The sequence below is a fragment of the Plutella xylostella genome, chromosome 15 (assembly GCF_932276165.1).
Source record: "Plutella xylostella chromosome 15, ilPluXylo3.1, whole genome shotgun sequence".
In the NCBI taxonomy this organism is placed as follows: Eukaryota; Metazoa; Arthropoda; class Insecta; order Lepidoptera; family Plutellidae; genus Plutella; species Plutella xylostella.
The window spans coordinates 703,644-723,726 of record NC_063995.1 but is presented as its reverse complement, the minus strand read 5'-3'; the positions used below and the strand labels follow the sequence as shown (position 1 = coordinate 723,726).

The window sequence follows — 20,083 nt, the reverse complement described above, 5'->3', positions numbered from 1 at the left end:
AATCGAATGAACTGATGTTTGAATGATTCAATTTGACACTCAAAAATGAACTTTGTGCTTAAGGCATAGAGTATTATTTAAGATGAAAAGACTGATAATCGAATAAACTGATGTTTGAATGATTCAATTAGACACTCAAAAATGAACTTTGTGCTTAAGGCATAGAGTATTATTTAAGATGAAAAGACTGATAATCGAATGAACTGATGTTTTGAATGATTCAATTTGACACTCAAAAATGAACTTTGTGCTTAAGACATAGAGTTTTATTTAAGATGAAAAGACTGAAATCGAATATAAAGTAGTCATTTGAATAGGGAGAATGAGATGACGCTCTACATTATTGTATTTACTTCTCACTCTTTCAATAATCGAATGAATGATGTGGTTATTCGAATAATTTGAATGAAGTCTATAATCGAATTATTCGATTATGGTTAGTGATAGGTGTGGGTCGTTACGTGATTTTCACGAAACGTAACGTAGCCGGTGACGTCTAAGCCGTCACTAGTTAAGTAACTAGCTATTTTTGTAACTAGCTATTTCTTCAACCGTGATTTTAGATACAAGCAATACCGAAGTATTACTATAATGACACGTTGACTACGTTACTTATTCCTGGTGTTCGTCGAAGTAGTTTTGTAACTATGCAGTTAGGTACATACAAAATAATGGGGTGGATAAATCGAAATTTAAATCTGTAAATATCTCGGCAATCGTAAGGTGTTTTGGGGAGTTTTTTTAGGTATGTTTTTGTATGAGGGCAGAGGTATATTTTTGTGGAAATTTAAATCTGTAAATATCTCGGCAATCGTAAGGTGTTTAGGGGAGTTGTTTAGGGGGAGTTGTTTTAAGTATGTGTTTGTATGAGGGCAGAGGTATATTTTTGTGGAAATTTAAATCTGTAAATATCTCGGCAATCGTAAGGTGTTTTGGGGAGTTGTTTAGGTTGAGATGTTTTAAGTATGTCTTTGTATGAGGGCAGAGGTATATTTTTGTGAAAAATAAAATTCTGTTTTAAATTAGTGTAATAAACACAAAATATCGCTTTCAACTTAACTATTTCCTGTCACTCTTTTATTCAGTCTACAAATGTTATGTCGTGTTTACAATAATCACTAGATTACAAAAGTCACTAGGTTGTCGTATTGTAAATAGTGACATGAAATAAAGCTAGGTTACAAAAATCACTAGGTTACAAAAATCACTAGTTTGTCGTATATCTAGAAACTGGTTATTCGGTTACATGTCCCGTAGCCAGTTACTGTAAATAGTGACGTGAAATAACGCCCATACCTAGTTAGTGATAATCGCGCATCTTTAAAACAAAACAAGCACGTGCGCTCTGCAGCATTTTTGTTAAAAAGCCAATAAATAAGCAAAATGGTTCGTAAATTAAAGTTTCATGAGCAGAAATTGCTCAAAAAAGTTGATTTCATATCATGGAAGGTAGACAACAATTTAAATGAAGTAAAGGTTATGAAAAAGTATCACATTCAGAAACGCGAAGACTACACAAAGTATGACCCTTTTCTATGATAATTAAATATCTAATTCACTCCCTGTAGTCATAAACTTTATTATAAATGACTCTGTTTTAGGTACAACAAGATATCCCGAGAAATCCGAGAGCTAGCGAATAAAATAAAAGACCTCGACGCCAATAGTGAATTCCGGACGGAAGCCAGTGCCCAACTTTTAGAAAAGCTGTACCAAATGGGCCTCATCCCCACACGGTGGGACTTAGCTTTAGCAATTAATGTCTCAGCAAGTTCTTTCTGCAGAAGAAGGCTCCCTGTTGTCATGGTTAGAAGTAAGTTTCATCTATAATTTTTATCACTACTTATATAGGTACTCATTATTTTACACACTAATAATTCATCCTTAGATTGTGTCATATTTTTTTTGTTATAATTTTTCAGATAAAATGTCAGAGAATCTTAAAGAAGCAACAAAGTACATAGAGCAGGGGCATGTGCGAGTGGGCCCCGAGGTGGTGAAGGACCCCGCATTCATGGTCACCCGAGCACTGGAGGACTTCGTCACATGGGTGGATGGCTCTGCCATCAGGAAGCATGTTATGGAGTACAATGACATGGTAAGCTTTATGGTTTAATAATAAAAATCCTCTTAAGTTGGAGTGCCATTATTTCTCTACATATAATATTACTGATATTTATAATGTTAGGGTCGATACTAAAATTGTGTTATTTTTACTTGATATTGTCGAATGAATACCGATTTCAGTAGGATTCATTCGACAATGCCATAGTTCGAAGCTAAAAAAAAAAAAAAGAAATAGTAATGGCGGTTGGGTTGACTGGTTGAGCAGATTCAGTCTGTTGCTAGCTGCGGTCCGAGACGGATGTGTACCTATGAGAATAAATTCGTACCCAAGAAATAAAGAGTGTTATCTAATAAATTCGTTTCCAAGAATAAAGAGTGTAATCTTGTGCCACATTGGTTTGTTTTGTCTCCACTCCACCTTTGAGGATTGTGTCTTCTACAGTAATTTGTATGCCTAACTAAGTCATTCTCATATGTTTTATTCTCTTCTTTTCAGAGAGATGACTTTGATATGTTATGAAGATGAAGAGGAAGCCATTGATGATATGATAATCCTAGCTCATAAGTTACAATAAAAATCTGTTACAAGTACAATAATTTATTTTATGTTTATTCCTAAATTATATTAGTGTCTTCTACAGTTCAGAAGTGGCAAACGACCAAAAAAACGTAAGTAGCACGCCCATGCATTTTCCTTATTTTGCTTCTTGATTTTCTTGTTATTTATAAGTTCACTAATATTACTATTTAACATTTTCTGTGGCCACGTAGCCATTATAATCATAAGTTTGCCACGTGGCTGCTTTAACAGCAAAAAAATTAAATAATTGAGGGTATTTTTGAAATTTTTACATTTTATATTGATCAGTTTCCTGGGCTATGGGGTTTCAAAGGGGGTTGAAAATTTGCTCAGATTTTGCCTACGATGCACGGTTATCGGGATATTTCATATTTTGTGAAAGTGTATGCTTGTGTTTAAATTTGAGGGTATTTTTGAAATTTTTATATTTTATTTTGATCAGTTTCCTGGGCTAGGGGGTTACAAAGGGGGTTGAAAATTTGCTCAGATTTTGCCTACGATGCACGGTTATCGAGATATTTCACATTTTGTGAAAGTGTATGCTTGTGTTTAAATTTGAGGGTATTTTTGAAATTTTTATATTTTATTTTGATCAGTTTCCTGGGCTAGGGGGTTACAAAGGGGGTTGAAAATTTGCTCAGATTTTGCCTACGATGCACGGTTATCGAGATATTTCACATTTTGTGAAAATGTATGCTTGTGTTTAATATTTCTTTTATTTTCTTCTTTTTTCGGTCCTCGAGCTACTGGACGATGGATGAACATCCGCAACGGAGAAGTCGAGACCTGGAGCGCCAACAAAGTCGAGATTCAGTTCGCCGACGCCTCGAGACGCCTGGCCGTGGTGAGCTACGGCCTGCCACTCGTAGCAGAAGCCGCAGCCGCTTGAGGACGCGCAGTCCCAGCCGGCTGCACAGGGAACCGGGGCTCGGACAGAGCCTTGAGCGCATTGAGCTGCTCGAGCGAGAGCTTCAGCGGGAGCGCCAGCGAGTGGAAGCTGCCAGCCGGCGGCGCTCGAGTCCACGGCGTGTCAGCGAACACCGTGAGGAGCACCGGCATCGCAGCTCTTCTCGTCGCAGTGGAGCTGTGCCCCCAGTAGAGCAGCGTCGGGAGCATCGCAACGACGGAGACTTACCCAGGTCACGTAGTCCTTCTTTTTCCAAGAGAGATGTTATAGACATATTAAATTCTATTAAATGTGGACTTCCATCACAGCCATCCGCCCAAGCTGCGCCTCATCAAAAACTAGATCACAAAAACATTCTACCGAACTTTGACCCTTCCACCAAAAACCAACGTATTGATGTTTGGTTAAAGAAAGTCAACGAATGCGCCTCGGTGTATGGCTGGGATGAAAGGACCACTACGCATTTTGCGATGCAGAAACTCCAAGGCCTTGCCAAGACATGGTACGAGGGTCTAAATTCGATTCTATTTACTTGGCAACAATGGCAAGATAAGCTAGTTAATGCTTTTCCCTACGAACAAAACTACGGCCAGGCTTTGGAGGATATGCTGAAAAGGAAAAGTCGATTTAACGAACCGATAGAAGTATATTTTTATGAGAAACAGACTTTGGTCAATCAATGTGACATCGTAGGCAAACGTGCTGTAGACTGTATAATCCATGGTCTAACAGATAGGACATTGAGGTCAGGTGCTCTTGCTTTGCGTTGTACTGACCCTGATCAATTATTGCAGTATTTGGTTAGTAACAAAGACTCACAGCGCCCTGCTATGGATCGAACTCAGTTTAAAAATGGTAATAATTCTTCCACAAATGGTAGCAGCGGCGGCCAAAGTCAGAGAGCGGGTGATAGGAATGTTCCCCCCACTGGTTGTTACAACTGCAAAGAAAAGGGACATAGTTTTATGTATTGCCCTAAGCCCCTATTAAAATGCACGCGGTGTCAAAAGATCGGGCATTTGGCAGATGTTTGCCGTAGTAACCCTAAGAATCCTGAAAATATTGCCCGCGGCCAAGTCGGCAGCAATAGTGGTCACACCGATGTTGTCAAAAAGACAATGTGTATTGACTCGTTTGAGACTCTTAGTAACGTAAATCCAAATTCTAAGTTTACGAAGGAAGTTACCGTCAATGGTGTTACGATGCTTGCTTTCGTGGATTTTGGTAGCGAGGTAACTCTCATAAGAGAATCGGTTATCATGGGGATGGGATTGCAGCACAATTCTGTTCCTACATCAATGAAGGGCTTTGGAAACAACGTAGTACAGTCGCTAGGACAGTTGTTCTTAGAAATAAGTGTCGATGGAGTTGTGGCCAGGGTTATCTGTAAGGTTGTAAAGGATGCGTTATTGGAGATGCCAGTATTGATAGGACAATCGTTTACGGAACAACCCCATATTTTGGTCTATAAGTCTCCAAAAAAACTCCAATTTTTTGACATTGGTATGGAGATGCCCAATTCAGATGTTAGCGTCGACAACGAGCGACTAGTCAAATTATACCCACAGGAAAATGTCAAACTTTACGGTGCGGCATCAATTAGGACGCAGGTAGATGTGGTAAACAATAGTAACATTTTACTAAAAAGTAACATAGCCGGTAAACCTAACGAGCAATACTATGTATGTGGAGGACTCTATCATGCAGTCAATGGTCGTCTTTGGGTGGCTGTATACCCATTTTCGGATACATGCCGGCTTACCAAAAATTCAACCCTTTGTCGCGGAGAAAGAGTCGTCTCTGTCAAGAGAGTTGCCATCTCACCATCAGATATGCAATCAGTGCCTGAGGTAGATTTCGATGACAGTAAGGTACAGGTCGGTAGTGGAGTATCGGATGCGATAAAACAACGATTATTTCTGATACTCAAGAAGTATCGACACTGTTTTACATCCTCACTCAACAATTTAGGTTGTACCGATATGGCCGAGATGACCATTGAGCTGAATAGCCAGCGACCCGTTTTCTATCGACCATACCGGCTTTCTCATTATGAACGAGAAAAGGTACGCACAATGGTTGGCGATATGCTGGATGCCGGTATAGTTAGAGAGTCCACATCTGAATATGCCAGTCCGATAATCCTAGTGCGCAAAAAAGATGGGTCTCTGAGAATGTGTGTGGACTACCGGATGCTGAACTCCATCACAGTAAAGGAAAGGTATCCAATGCCGATCATTGAGGACGAGATTGCCCGACTTAATGGCCAAGCGTGTTTTATAACGCTTGATTTGTCATCAGGGTACTATCAGGTTCCGATATCAGAGCGGAGCAAACATCTGACTTCGTTCGTCACGCCGGACGGCCAATACGAATTTAATCGTATGCCGTTCGGTTTGGCCAACGCTCCATCAGTGTTTCAACGTATGATGAACAAGTTGCTGGGCTCTGCACGCTTCAACAAAGCGACGGCTTATATCGATGATATCCTTATATTTGCCAAAGACGCTGATGAATGTCTGGAACGCCTGGAAGAGGTCTTACAGTTGTTAGATAATGCTAATCTTACATTAAATCTAGCCAAATGCGACTTCCTACGTGACAAAATTGACTATCTTGGTTACGAGATTAGCGCTGAGGGAGTAAGACCAGGCGAAAAGAAAATATCGTGCGTCCTCAACTTTCCTCGCCCCGAGAACGTACACAATGTGCGGCAATTTCTCGGGCTGGCGAGCTACTTTCGCAAATTCATTGAGAATTTCGCTCAGATTTCTTACCCGCTCAGCAAATTGCTTAAGAAGAATCAAGCTTGGCAGTGGGGCACTTCTCAAGAGGAGGCATTTGAAGTCTTGAAAGCTCGGTTAGTTGACAGGCCAATACTAGCTATTTACGACCCTGCGGCGGAGACCGAGCTACACACTGACGCGAGTAGGAACGGCATAGGTGGCATACTCCTTCAGCGCCAAGCAGGAGAGAGCTCTTTTCGTCCGGTGGCTTACTACAGCAGACAAACTTCCCCGGAGGAGAAGAATTTTCACTCCTATGAGTTGGAGGCGCTGGCCGTAGTGTGCTCACTTCGAAAATTTAGGGTCTTCTTACTTGGCAAAGAATTCAAGGTTATGACAGACTGTAGCGCACTCCGCTCTACGTTCGCTAAGAGAGACCTTATTCCAAGAATAGCACGATGGTGGCTGTCGCTTCAAGAATTTAACTGTACAGTGGAATATAGAGCGGGGGTGAAGATGTGTCATGTTGACGCATTATCACGCAACCCTGTGACAGCCAACGAAGAAGCTGTTTCTGATCAGTGTCCGACGGTTATGTCTATTAGCAATGATGACTGGCTGCAAACACTTCAGCTCGGTGACACAGAGTTACGTAGGATTCGGGATATATTAAATAGTGATCTTGATGAGGAAGGCCTGCGCTACATTAGAGACAATTACGTCGTGAAGGACAATAGGTTGTACCGTTATTTAGATGGCGATAAAGATAATATCCGATGGGTGGTTCCAAAGGGTGCAAGGTGGCAACTTTGCCGCATGAACCACGATGACCTTGGTCATTTCGGGGTGGAAAAGACTCTCGAGCGTATGAAGAAGCATTATTGGTTTGCCAAGATGTCTAAATTTGTAAAAAAATACGTAAACGCCTGCATAGAATGTGCGTACGCGAAGAACAGCAGCAATGGGCGCGAGGGCCTTCTCCATCCCATCACTAAAGTAGAGGCCCCTTTCCATACGCTACATGTTGACCACCTTGGGCCCTTTGTTAAGTCGAACCGGGGCTTCACCCATATTATCGTCGTCGTAGACGCCTTCACAAAGTTCTGCTTTATAAAGCCGGTTAGGAACACCAACACCCAGAACACTATTAGGGCATTGGAAGATATTTTTTGCACGTTCAAGGCCCCTATACGACTTATTAGTGATCGCGGGAGTTGCTATACGTCCCATACATTTAAAAAGTTTTGCCTGGACAAAGGCGTAAAGCATGTTTTGAATGCTGTGGCCAGTCCCAGGTCCAATGGGCAAGTCGAGCGGTATAACCGCACTATACTTGACTCCCTGAAAGCTTTGTGTATAAAGCACGGTGAAAAGAGTTGGGACAGCCTCTTGGGGCAAATCCAATGGGGACTAAACAATACAATCCAGAAAACCACTGGAAAGACTCCTTCCGAAGTATTGTTTGGAACCTGCATGAACGGTGAAATGAGGCCTGTGCTTGACGAGATTGCAGAGGTAACTCGCGATAGGAGTGACCTCTCTGATATCAGAGTTGAAGTCAAGGACAGGATCGATGCGGAACAATCCAGACAGAAGGAGAGATATGATAGAGGTAGGAAACCAGCTCGCCAATATGCTGAAGGTGAACTCGTTAAAATAACGCGAACTTGTTTCAACAACGACGGCCAAAGCAAGAAGCTTCTACCGTCTTACGTAGGTCCCTATCGTGTCTCGAAAGTTTTAGGGAGGGACAGATATATAGTCGCACCTGTCGCTGGGCTAGATAGCACTCAAAGTCGACGTCCAACTACCATCGCGGCGGATCGCATGATGCCATGGATCCATATTGCCGCTTTAGATATTAACGGGAACGATTCAGATAGCAGTGAAGTCGAATAAAATGCATTTGATTATTGATTATGAATCGTTTAAATTAAGATAAGTAATATATTATTAATTAGATTCTTGTTTGTTGCATTATATAAATATTATATAGGTATTTATAACTATGTTGTGTTTATTTTAAAACTATCTTTAAGAGAGAAGCTACAGATTATTTTATTGATTGTTTCAGATCAAATCCGGCAATCGATCGAGCCGGGTTTTGATCAACCAACTGTAAGAGTATCGAAGTAGAGTGTGGCAAGCATTAATCGATCGGCTTGTCCACGCCTACTCTATCGAACCGGTGTCTTGATTAATCGATCGTTCAAGACATCGGTCTGGCTGGTGACCTGATTAATCGATCGTTCGGGTTACCAGCTAGTATTCATGACCATCCCGATTAATCGATCGTTCGGGTATGGTCAAGTCGTTATTATACCTAGGTCCGATTAATCGATCGTTCGGACCAGGTACTATAGTTTTATGAAACCCGATTAATCGTTCGTTCGGGATATATTTTTGTGTTCACATTATTGATCATGTATTTATGTAAAACATATTATAAATTTGCTTAAGCGATATTCAGTTGTATAATTACTTACTATTATAATACTACCTAGTATTTTGAAAATAATCATCTGTTAATAAGTCAGTAAAATACTTATTATAATTGTTATTTTTAGTTTTTGTTTTTGTGATTCTCTATAATTTTAAAATTGTATAGAATCAAAATTTAATGAAATATTGTAAAATCTGAACAACTAGTCACTCGCCGATTGTTAGGGTTCCACCTGGTGCCGTGCGCAGGGACGCGCACGATGTCAGGATGGTCGATTGTTAGGGTCGATACTAAAATTGTGTTATTTTTACTTGATATTGTCGAATGAATACCGATTTCAGTAGGATTCATTCGACAATGCCATAGTTCGAAGCTAAAAAAAAAAAAAAAGAAATAGTAATGGCGGTTGGGTTGACTGGTTGAGCAGATTCAGTCTGTTGCTAGCTGCGGTCCGAGACGGATGTGTACCTATGAGAATAAATTCGTACCCAAGAAATAAAGAGTGTTATCTAATAAATTCGTTTCCAAGAATAAAGAGTGTAATCTTGTGCCACATTGGTTTGTTTTGTCTCCACTCCACCTTTGAGGATTGTGTCTTCTACAGTAATTTGTATGCCTAACTAAGTCATTCTCATATGTTTTATTCTCTTCTTTTCAGAGAGATGACTTTGATATGTTATGAAGATGAAGAGGAAGCCATTGATGATATGATAATCCTAGCTCATAAGTTACAATAAAAATCTGTTACAAGTACAATAATTTATTTTATGTTTATTCCTAAATTATAATTTAAAGCTTACTTATTCTACACTTATGTAGTAATAAAATTCTTATGGCTATGATAAAGGTGTCACCAATAACAAAAAATATATAAATGATGTTGATTATTGCAGCACATATTATAAACCTAATTTGTTTATAACCAATAACAGAAAGGATCCACTTAATATTTTTTTGTAAACAATCAAGTTTAAATGATTTTCATCCAAATAATTCTAAATAGGTAAGTACCTAGAATTACGCTATCTTAACATGTTATTGAATGCAGTCACAGTTCTTATTTAAGTTATTGTGCTCCTACAATCGTTGAGGATTGACATTGCAAATTAAATCTTACCCTATGAATGAATGATGCTGGTTTATAATGGAAATGGCAGGCAGTTATTTATCAAATAAAATACCACATATCATGCAAATGTTAAAATCAACGCAGGGCTGTGATGTGGCCAACCTTATCCTTTTATGCCATAATAATATTAATAATACTCCAGTTGGGTGAACTATATTTATTTTAGCAATCGTAATGCGATTTCTACAACATATTTATGTTGCTTTTTAATATGGCAATGATAACTAAAACCAAATAATACCCGGCTGGTGCATTATCTCTTCCTCTATTAAAAAGTGTACCAATCATTGGTAAGTACCCGAATAAAATAAAGGCCTGTAACATAAACCGATAAAGCACTCATTCACATTATACACTCATACTGCCTTACACTAAACTAGACTTAAATTTGAAGCATATCAGTCTGGCCTCTGTGCTCGATTATGCTGGCTATTCTCATGATGGCCTCGGCCTGAATGCAGGCGGCCTCGGCGAACTTCTTGAGCGCCTCGGCCTGGATCATGGCGGCCTCCGCGTGCTTGGCGGCCACGGTCACCTGGTGCTCCTCCGCCCGCGCTCGTATCAGGTCGGCCTTTGCTCGCTTCTTCTCCACATCTATGAGCCATTTCGGGCTGATTCCTGGGGACGATAGGTTTTCTAAGTTTAAGTCTAAAGACCAATAATTTTGACAAATGAGTAGCTAAACGAAATCAAGCCCACTATCAATTTGCTTATTTTTGTCGCAAAATGAAATTTTCAAAAAGTTATTGTATGTTACGTTTTTATGTTAGGGATATAAGTTTAGTGCAATTTACCTTCAAACATGCTGTCATTGGTCACGGAAGACCTTTCGGGCTCAAACATTTCTTCATCTTTCTCCTCAAAATCATCCTGTAGCCCTGAAACTGAAATAAACATAATTGATATACATAACATATTATTAACCTTGCTGTATTTTATTGTACATCACTACGTCATGAAAGTATTTATTATTTTACAGATAGCAACACATAGTTTTTGTCATTATTGTAATTTTATTTATTGAAATTAAATATTCATGAAGGATTACACAAGATTACAGAAAAAATTTCATTACCTGATAATCTGCCACTGGCCTCACTCCCTGACCTACATGAACTTTCATCATGATTTAATTCCGCCTTGATGTCAGATTTCTCCTGTAAATTTAATTATAGACTTATAAAATTCAGGATTAACATTGGACAGAACCAACATTTTGTTCTGTCTGACTTGAATGGTGGTAGCCAGGAGTGGTGGTAGCTCAGTCCAGTAAGTGCCCACTTCTCATGCAAGAGATGGCTGAATATGTACCAAGACCTTTAGGTACCCTCACAGTGAATAGAATAGAATGTGAAGCTCTTCTATGTTTTTACTTGGCAGTTAATAATGTTTAATATACATTATTTACATATTGTAATGTGTATGTGGAAAATATCAATATAACAACTGACCTTTTTAGATTTAGTTTTAGCAAAGTCTGGACCGAGTATGACCAGCAGTCTTCTCTCCAGCTTGGTGATGTTGGGGGTGTCAGTGGTCTCCGAAGTTTGCCCATTCCTCTTCATCTTATTCAAGATCTGAATCTTAGTCTTCAGCTTGCACTTCAGATCACTGTAATACTGGATTAAGGAGAAGTAAGGGATAATATTAGTTTTTATACAAATTGTAGAATAAAATAATAAGGTTTTATTTCATTCAAGGATAAAATTTATGTTATTGTTAATACTAAATTCAAAAAAGTTAATTTCCATCATTATGTTTTGTTTGGTGCCAATATGCATTTACATTAGTTCAGCTTAAATACCCCTTTTTGGGCTTGTAAAGGTCTTTGCACATTATAACAACTCCACGCCAACGCGGCAGTAACTTTACTCACACTCCTTTAGTTTTTCTAGACATTTAGTGTACAATGCGTAGGCCACTCGTTGTACACTACTTTATAATAATTTTTTGAAATTAAACCTTGAACATATGACACAGGGCTTAGATATCAATGTCTAGCATAGAGTCGAGTCGCCGGTGAGTTGTTATAATGTGCGAAGACCTTAAATAAGATCTTTCTCTTCTTAATATGTTGGAGACAAACACTCAACTAGACTATGGTATGAAACCTTGGTGAAAGATTAGCCAGTCAGATTTGCGTCAGTAGCTGACTGCTCAAAGTGCGCCGGACGTCGGCATAAGAAAAGCAGGTGCATGTATCCAATACAATTCTATGATCATCGTAGGTATTCTAACCTTGCTCCATCCAACGGGTGTTTTCCTAGCTCCTCGGTAACTGTTGAGCACTTTAGCCAGTTCTGCCCACCGCTGCTTGTTAGCGTGCCTTCCTTCCGTAGTTCTGTTGATACATGAAGCCAAGTCGGAGTGTTGGCCCATATAATCCACGATCGCTTTTACTTGTTCATACGATGTCCTAGGAGTTTTTGATGATTCCGACATTTTCACACATTGGCAACATAGATATCATGCGTCGGTTCTAACTTATGGACTAAGGATTAGAGAACTGAAAATATGATGTGTAATATAAATGGTATTACTTGTAAATATCTACACAAACTTAAATTTAATAATACAAAAACATAAATTAGGTATTTCGTTGAGAGACAGTGTCAGTGTTGCCAGACGGCCCGGGCCAAGCCAGATTCTACCATAAACCTACTTTATGATTCTACCATTCTACTGTCAAAATCCTAAATAGATCAACCCCCCCTTAAAGATTATTTTGTGCCATCACAATCGCATTGATTCTTTCTTACTTACGTCCTAAATAATTTCCCTACCCCGTCTATTCGCCTTAATACCCCATTTACATTCAGCCCCTGCCGCTACCCCTCGCGCTGCCGGCAATAATTCCCTAAATATTGCTGCAGCAGGATTGAGAGGAGTGTGTGTTTACATAGGTACAGTGAAACTATAAAGTCCTGAAATTAATGTTTGAGGAACTAAAATTTTCAGGAGCCTGGCACCATTAGAAAAGAAACATAAAAGTCATAACAATAGTTTATGTCAATAGGCGGTTGGCTGTTTTTTGAATTTTCTTATTAATTATAAGGATAATCTAGATAAAAGCAACAATTTACGCTTGGTTGCAATTAGGAAGATGAAGATAAATATTCGTAGTCAAGCTAGTGAAGTTATTTATCGAGTTTTTATACAATGTTTAGCGGAACATCAAGCTGGACACATTTTGTCGAATTTGGAGGATGTTTACGCTCGTACAGCGTGTATGACGGGTATGTAGCATTGTACAAATTGTAATAACTCATTTTTTATTAGTACCAACGCTTCATTTATCGATAAACCTAGGTTTAGAGCCCAAGTCGAACATTGTTTACATACCACTGATTGTAGGTTTCATCTGGTTTCAGTTGAGTCAAACCTTAACATTTTGATACTTGAAGATATATTTTTTGTTTACTTACTAAATTCACATTGTGTTATTTTGTTTTATAGTTATATCGGACCAGCGTGCCAAAGAGCGCAAAAAATTGAATATTTCTAACTCCTGGAAGAAACAGAACTGGCCGTCCAAAAAGAGAAATTGATGTCTTTACTATGTGTGCCCTTCGTCAACAGATCCAGTTTTTTTATACAGTTGTAATAACGTTATCTAAATAAATATCTATTGCTTTCACTATTATAGCCTTCATATTAACACCTTTTAGCTTGTATAAGAGCTTTTTTTGTGGATGGTAAGTTGTTTTTAAAATACATAAATAGGTAGGAAGTTAACAGGCAAAATTTCAAGTATCAAAGTCAGTTATGTTTCGCTATATAGTGTTGCTACATGAAAGATAGCAGTGCCCTCATTTAATTTCAGGACTTTATAGTTTCACTATACTGCCCTACCACTCACTTCTCTTTCAAGTCCCGGCAATGGCAGACGTCGAAATAATTACATCGGCCGCGGTCTCATTTTATACAGGGAGAAAAAATGTATAGGCAGAAAAATTAAACGACCACTAAGGAGCGACACAAAATTATCTGATGCATTAAAATCGGTTCAGTCGTTGCAATTACCTAAACGATCACTATCCGTAGTAGAAAAAAAAGACACATGCATTACTCGAATGTACCCATAGTACGTAAGAAATTAGCTCTTGATAAAAAAATGTTAAAACCCCGAAATTTATTAGACAATCAACTTAAGTTCAAGTGAACCTCCTCCAGGCGCTCGGCGAGTACTGAGCGTCGGAGCTGAATGTAAACACGCACTGCCGCTCGCGCTGCCGATCCTTTGACTTCCGCACAAAAAACCGCCATTTAGGGGAGTGCCGGGCAGCGCGAGTGGCAATGGCAGCGGCATGAGAAGTATCGCGTTTACACACTGCCCTGCCCACTTCCCTGCCGCCTTCCCTGCTCACTTCCCTGCTCACTTCGGCTGAATGTAAACGAGGTATTAGGGTCGGAGTGGAGGCTGTGGAAGCAGTACCTATAGTGTGACGGGAGAAGTTCCATCGGGTGGGGGTGAAAACTGTAGGTATTACGTACTTACAATGTGTTTTCTTTATTATGTGCACACTCGCACTCGTAATTTATACAATTTTACGCAAGTTAGTCAATGGTAAATAAACAAACAGCAACGAGTACCTAACTTATGAGCTTACATTTATAATTAAGTAATTAGGTACTTAAATAAATTACAATTTCACCATTATGAACCGCACCATGTCTGAGGCCGTCATACTACGACCATTAACTTGGAATGCGAGTGTATTGCAGCTCCTGGTCAGTATGGAGGCCGCCATTGAGGGGATACTGGAACAGGCATTGGCCTTCACTGCCCAGCCGAAGAACGTCGCAAGGATACCCGCTTGGAGGTCCCCCTGCCCACCCGGCCTGCGCCCCGACCCACCAGGAACCTCGAAAGTAACGCTTCCGTAAAACTTGTCCACCGGCCCTTTAGCCAAAACTGCAACACTAGGACCCCAATAAGAGTGCCAGGTCTTATTACCGATTATAGGTACAAAGCTCTTTTCAACCGCATCTTTTAGCATCTGCTCTTCCAAGTAGTTCGGGGTAAGGATCACGCCGGGACTTGGGTAGTCCTTGATCAAGTTGAGGTCCTTGGACACGAAGTAAAGACCATCGTCATCGATGACTAAAGGTTTCTTTAATGACTTGCAGGATCGTATTATTTTGTTTGTGAGAGTTTCTATCTCCGGTTTTCTGCCAAGGCCGGGTCCGATAACTAGCACGTCTGCCTTTCGTAAAAGGCGCTCAATAGCGGGGAATGCTGCCAAAGACAGAGAGGGGTGCACGATTAGGTCGGGGCTGTACGCCTGCACCACGGGCGCCGCGCTGGCCGTCGTCAGTACATAGACGAGGTCTGCACCGGCCTGCAATTAGAGGAAAAGTTGTGTGTGATGTGTTATTGAAGGCCAGATAACAGCACAGATGGCTCACATTATCGGCCTTCGACGCATTATAGGTACCTAACTACTTGGGAGAGTTTTATGTCCAGCAGTGGATGTCTATGAGCTGATGATGAAGATGATTACTTACCCTCAATGCAGCGATACCAGCAAAGTATGGAGCCCCGGTATGTTCTTCAGAGCCCCCAATGACCCCGATCGTCCCTGCTTCTCCCTTGCGCAGTCCTTCAAGCTTTGGCACCACTTTGTTTGCAAAATAGTCAAGCACCTGCTCCGTGCTCTTCATGCTGGTCACTTCGGTACATTGGTTTATATAGTCAGACATAACAAACATAAAATTCAACGCAAAATTCATTAAAATTTTAATCATATTTTGAACTTTTGATTAGGTACTTGTAACTTTGAGAATATGTTGGGAACAACTGTATAACTACCTTATCGCGTGCTGTACTTAAGCGAGTGCTTACCAAAACAATAAACAAGCATGTGAACTAGGTATACCTATTGCGATACGTGATTCCAGTCTAGGTATAGCATAAATCTAAGCATGCTGAAAAGAGATTGCATAGGTACCTAGTTCTCGCGATTCCTCTAGATCAGTAACTATAACTATTAGACTATGCGATTAATTAATAACATAACTTAAAAGTTTCTCCGATAGTCGACAGCCAATACATTTAGTAAAGGTGATGAGGTAGGTAGGTACGTATAACAGTTAACCACTGGTAATTGGTAGGTTGTATTTTAGAAGCTCTGTTTATAAAATATGAGTCAGTCAGTAGTTAGGTAAACAATACAAGTAAAGGTGGTAGGTATGTTGAAATGTCAAAACCAATACGGTCAAAGGTCAGGCACCGATGTTTAATTAAGAATGTATAAGCAAGCACCTATATCAATTTGATATCACTTTAATCAGGTAGCTAAGTAAACAGGTTGTCTGCATATGCACATATTAAAATTAAGCGTTTATACACAAAAAATATGTTAAAATCCTTAGTTTTACTGAGTTTTTACACCTCGTTTGTTGTGACGAATGAAGCAAATAACAAATGTGTCGACATAGATAGTTTAAATGAACCAGTTGGTGAATATTTTGCTAAAAATGTAGTTCCAAAGCTCGAAGGGTTGCATAAAGGTGATGCTGGCAAGATAGTAGTCGTCGGGGGATCTTCCGAATACACGGGTGCCCCGTATTTTGCTGCAATCTCCGCTCTAAAGGTAAGGAAATTAGGGGCCTAATAATTTTGAAGTGTTGTTTATTGTCTTCGTTGTGTTGCCAGTTAATTACAAAACTACCGTTTGGTATATTTTAATGCGCAATAAATGTTAACGTGAAAATAACGTAATTTCAGGCGGGTGCAGACCTAGTCTACGTGCTGACGACGGCGAGCGCGGCGCCGGTCATCAAGTCATACAGTCCCGACCTCATCGTGCACCCCACTCTGTCGCCCTCCACCTTCACCGCCATCGAGGCTGTACTGCGCAAGGCAGACGTGATTGTCATCGGGCCCGGCCTAGGCAGGACCTCAGAGACGGTCCATCTCACCGCCAACATCCTCAACACCTGCAGAACGTTAAGGAAACCTCTAGTAATCGACGCCGACGGTCTCTACGTCATATCTAAAGATGTAACCCTTGTTAAAAACTACCCGAGTCCAGGGATCATCATGACTCCGAACCATTTGGAAGCGAAGTATTTGAAAAAGGCAGTGGAAGCGATGGGTTATAAACAAAACTGGCAAAAGTATTGGGGCCCGCATGTATCCGTTTTGGTGAAAGGCGCTACGGACTCGTTCTATGGGAATACGACTTGGGAGATATCTGATGGGGGGTCGCAGCGGCGCGCGGGGGGGCAGGGCGATATTCTGTCGGGGTCACTGGGCACGTTCTTCGGTTGGGCGATAAAGGCCAATGTTTGTGCCAGTGTGCCAACATTTGCAGCGGCTCGGCTGACGCGCGCCTGTAACGAGCTCGCGTTTGCTGCGCACGGCCGCAGCATGACGGCTTCGGACATGCTGCTGCAGATACATGCTGCGTTTGAGAAGTGCTTTGGTGGAGTCTGATTTTTTTACCTACCTACTTACCTACTAAAATTTTATGTTATCGCTATAAGCGAGCTTCCTAAAATTTCTCACGGGATTTCCATTAATACAAACTTTAACATTACATAATATGCGAGTGAGGATTCTTTATTATAATAATCAATAATAATAATAAAATAACTTACGAGTAAAAATATCACAACTACACAATTATTCAACCTGGCAACACTATTGCTCTTCGATCTCTTGTTCCGAGTCCTTATTCTCAAGATACTTGTAAACTCTATTCGCTAGTTGTCTGTACTTCTCTGCGTGTATGCTATCGGGAAGGGCGTATATCGCTGGTTTCCCGCTGTTTATGCACTCAGACATGTCCTGGTCCACTTCGAAGGACTGAATAATCTCAATGCCCATTTGGTCCGCCATTTTCTTAGTCTCGGTGCCGAATACATAGTTCTTGGCGCCACAGGAGGTGCAAGTTGCGTGTGACATGTTCTCTACCATGCCGATGATGGGTACTTTGAGTTTCTCGAACATTTTGACGCCACGTCGCATGACCTGCAGCGCGGCAGACTGCGGCGTTGTGATGATGATGGCGCCTGTGGAAGGGGGAAATAAAATTGTATTTTGTATTGTTATTGTATTGGTTCTATTTCCGTCGAGATAAAAATCCGTGGCAATCTGTGAACACTGGGCATACTACACCAATACGCCGCTTACTCAGGCGGCGAACAATTTGTCTACTGGGAGCATAATCATGCAAGAAGTCAAGAACGGTTTCATCATGAAATAATAAAAAAACACTTATTCTCACCTCGAATAGGCACAGACTGCGCTATAGACAGATGCGCGTCCCCCGTGCCGGGCGGCGTGTCGACCACCAGGCAGTCCAGCGGCCCCCACGCCACGTGGCGGGTCAGCCGCTCCAGCGCCTGCATCACCATCAGCCCGCGCCACACCACCGCGTTCTCGCTGGACACTAGCAGGCCCATTGACATGCTGTGGGTAAATGTGTAAGTTGTGAATGAAACGAGTTTCATCATTTAGCCTGTTAAAGGCTCTTTAAAAAGTACAACAAGTAAAAGTACTATCACTCATCATCATTTTTAGTTAATTAAAACAGTTTCAATGCACTTTTCTGTAGAATTATTTTTTATTAAGTTTTTTATGTTTACATAATTATCTACTATAAGTACTGCAAAAGTTTATATATTTAGAAATTGATAACATTATAAACAACCATGGTCCAAGGACTGATTGTATGTTAGCAGAAAATATTTATATTTATATATTGGTTTTCAAACTTAAATTAAGTTTAATTTAGTGAGATCCACATTCTCATATTCCCATTTGTTAACAAAATGGATAAAAAGCCTTACCACTTAACACCATAGTTGAGTAGAGGCTCAATCTGGTTCTGGTCGTTGAGCATGGGCTCCCCGCTGATGTTCATCATGAGCGGCACCGAGGGGCCGAACACGTCCGCGTCCAGCAGACCAATCTCCTTGTCCGGCTCTATCACTTTCATTGCACAGGCTAGGTTCACTGGAACAAACAATGTATGGTAAGTTAGTGAATGCAAGAGTAAAATATTTGAAATCTTAAATAGTATTTACATGGTGCCAATAATTGTTTTTATCCTTTTTTAATGACAATAAAAATTGCAGAAATTGACTTGAGCAATGATGTTACTGCATTACAGTGAAAACAGATGTGGCAAGCAAACTTCTTCAACTTTTTGATGTAATGTTAACATGCAGAAGTTGATTTCAGCTGTTTTATTGCTAGTGTATAACCCACTACACAGTCCAGTCATTATAGTTGAATAATTAAGATATCCAAGTACATTATTTGCATACAGCTCAAATTAGTGAATAGTTAGGGGACCAATAAAATCCAACGATCTCAGACAGAGTTTGATGGCAGTCTGCAGTCAGCCTATCAACTAGATTGACCAATAGTGAGCAACAACTGGAGGAATTGAACTTTTGGTTTAGAAAACCTATTTATTCTTATTTCAGTAATTGTCATACCAGCAGTAGTGGTCTTCCCGACGCCGCCCTTGCCGGACGCCACCAGGATGATGTTCTTGACTCCAGGCAGCGGCTTCTTCTCCGGGAGCCCTCGAGCCATGATCTTCGCTCTGTGATCGTTGATGTCATTCTTACTGCTGTGCTTCTGGCGTATTGTGGAAATCAATGGTCTGAACTGAAAAATAAGGAACTTGTTATTGCTTCATTATCGTGGTGCAATGTTTGAAGTAGACGGTAAGTAATAGTAAAATGCGAAAACAAGGTTTCGAATTGATATCGGAACATTATCGAAAAGCTATTAATTATTTATGGAAAACATACAGCATTGTAGTCAGGAATGCGACCAGCCTGGATAACTTTTGGTAAGATCATTATTTCACCTACTTTATTACAATTTATAATATTTAATTAATTATTTAAAAATTTAACATAATTTCCGCTCATCTATCCTGTTTTGACATTTGATTTGTTTTTTGAGAGCTTTGACAGTGTTGACACTTGACAGTTGGGTCAACTGAGTTGACACATGGGACCATGGGATGGACTTTAGGGTCTGTGTTAATTTAAATTTTGTGCTCTCCCAGACTCTCGTCGAAAAATAACACTGACCTTTTTATATATTTTCTTGTATAGTATAATATATGGAGTCAGATGATCCTGTCGAGCTCCTATCCAAAAACGAACTGTCTCCTCGGGCCTCGCTTATAATATGGTCATCGTAGACAATCTCATCATTTCCCCCATGTTGGTGTCGGACAGTGAATAGGACCAACTCAAT

The 20,083-nt window shown here is 40.3% G+C and overlaps 5 protein-coding genes across 5 annotated transcripts; 2 read left to right on the top strand and 3 right to left on the bottom strand.

Annotated features, from left to right (window-relative positions):
- Positions 1-1,322: 1,322 nt before the first annotated feature.
- On the top strand, positions 1,323-2,658 carry LOC105383662 (U3 small nucleolar ribonucleoprotein protein IMP3). Its single transcript, XM_048626070.1, has 4 exons — positions 1,323-1,520; positions 1,602-1,813; positions 1,923-2,098; positions 2,564-2,658. Exons 1-4 carry the CDS (start codon positions 1,384-1,386, stop codon positions 2,585-2,587), a joined length of 549 nt encoding a protein of 182 aa, XP_048482027.1. The 5' UTR covers positions 1,323-1,383; the 3' UTR covers positions 2,588-2,658.
- Positions 2,659-10,018: 7,360 nt separating this feature from the next.
- Positions 10,019-12,522, bottom strand: LOC105394439. Its single transcript, XM_011566341.3, has 5 exons — positions 12,091-12,522; positions 11,304-11,471; positions 10,928-11,009; positions 10,647-10,736; positions 10,019-10,470 (listed from the first exon to the last, which is right to left on the bottom strand). The coding sequence occupies exons 1-5, from the start codon at positions 12,292-12,294 to the stop codon at positions 10,235-10,237; spliced, it is 780 nt and encodes a 259-aa protein (XP_011564643.1). The 5' UTR covers positions 12,295-12,522; the 3' UTR covers positions 10,019-10,234.
- A 1,920-nt stretch (positions 12,523-14,442) lies between these two features.
- On the bottom strand, positions 14,443-15,889 carry LOC105394440 (ATP-dependent (S)-NAD(P)H-hydrate dehydratase). The gene is made up of 2 exons (XM_011566342.3): positions 15,361-15,889; positions 14,443-15,194 (listed from the first exon to the last, which is right to left on the bottom strand). Exons 1-2 carry the CDS (start codon positions 15,598-15,600, stop codon positions 14,496-14,498), a joined length of 939 nt encoding a protein of 312 aa, XP_011564644.3. The 5' UTR covers positions 15,601-15,889; the 3' UTR covers positions 14,443-14,495.
- A 297-nt stretch (positions 15,890-16,186) lies between these two features.
- Positions 16,187-17,468, top strand: LOC105394447 (ATP-dependent (S)-NAD(P)H-hydrate dehydratase-like). The gene is made up of 2 exons (XM_038107828.2): positions 16,187-16,448; positions 16,583-17,468. Exons 1-2 carry the CDS (start codon positions 16,212-16,214, stop codon positions 17,291-17,293), a joined length of 948 nt encoding a protein of 315 aa, XP_037963756.2. The 5' UTR covers positions 16,187-16,211; the 3' UTR covers positions 17,294-17,468.
- On the bottom strand, positions 17,387-19,787 carry LOC105383657 (iron-sulfur protein NUBPL). Its single transcript, XM_011553745.3, has 5 exons — positions 19,627-19,787; positions 19,306-19,480; positions 18,652-18,817; positions 18,087-18,271; positions 17,387-17,871 (listed from the first exon to the last, which is right to left on the bottom strand). The coding sequence occupies exons 1-5, from the start codon at positions 19,675-19,677 to the stop codon at positions 17,501-17,503; spliced, it is 948 nt and encodes a 315-aa protein (XP_011552047.3). The 5' UTR covers positions 19,678-19,787; the 3' UTR covers positions 17,387-17,500.
- Between the last annotated feature and the right edge of the window lie 296 nt (positions 19,788-20,083).

Excerpts from the sequence above, each read along its gene's own strand:
- LOC105394439 (XM_011566341.3), bottom strand. The coding sequence starts at position 12,294 with ATGTCGGAATCATCAAAAACTCCTAGGACATCGTATGAACAAGTAAAA. Across the intron at positions 11,010-11,303 it reads CTAAAACTAAATCTAAAAAG|GAGAAATCTGACATCAAGGC; the intron begins GTCAGTTGTTAT and ends TTAAATTTACAG. Across the intron at positions 10,737-10,927 it reads GGCCAGTGGCAGATTATCAG|TTTCAGGGCTACAGGATGAT; the intron begins GTAATGAAATTT and ends TGTTTATTTCAG.
- LOC105383662 (XM_048626070.1), top strand. The coding sequence starts at position 1,384 with ATGGTTCGTAAATTAAAGTTTCATGAGCAGAAATTGCTCAAAAAAGTT. Across the intron at positions 1,521-1,601 it reads AAACGCGAAGACTACACAAA|GTACAACAAGATATCCCGAG; the intron begins GTATGACCCTTT and ends ACTCTGTTTTAG. Across the intron at positions 1,814-1,922 it reads CCCTGTTGTCATGGTTAGAA|ATAAAATGTCAGAGAATCTT; the intron begins GTAAGTTTCATC and ends ATAATTTTTCAG.
- LOC105394440 (XM_011566342.3), bottom strand. The coding sequence starts at position 15,600 with ATGATTAAAATTTTAATGAATTTTGCGTTGAATTTTATGTTTGTTATG. Across the intron at positions 15,195-15,360 it reads CTGGTATCGCTGCATTGAGG|GCCGGTGCAGACCTCGTCTA; the intron begins GTAAGTAATCAT and ends CTCTAATTGCAG.
- LOC105394447 (XM_038107828.2), top strand. The coding sequence starts at position 16,212 with ATGTTAAAATCCTTAGTTTTACTGAGTTTTTACACCTCGTTTGTTGTG. Across the intron at positions 16,449-16,582 it reads CTGCAATCTCCGCTCTAAAG|GCGGGTGCAGACCTAGTCTA; the intron begins GTAAGGAAATTA and ends ACGTAATTTCAG.
- LOC105383657 (XM_011553745.3), bottom strand. The coding sequence starts at position 19,677 with ATGATCTTACCAAAAGTTATCCAGGCTGGTCGCATTCCTGACTACAAT. Across the intron at positions 19,481-19,626 it reads GCATTCCTGACTACAATGCT|TTCAGACCATTGATTTCCAC; the intron begins GTATGTTTTCCA and ends CTTATTTTTCAG. Across the intron at positions 18,272-18,651 it reads CTCAACTATGGTGTTAAGTG|CATGTCAATGGGCCTGCTAG; the intron begins GTAAGGCTTTTT and ends ATTTACCCACAG.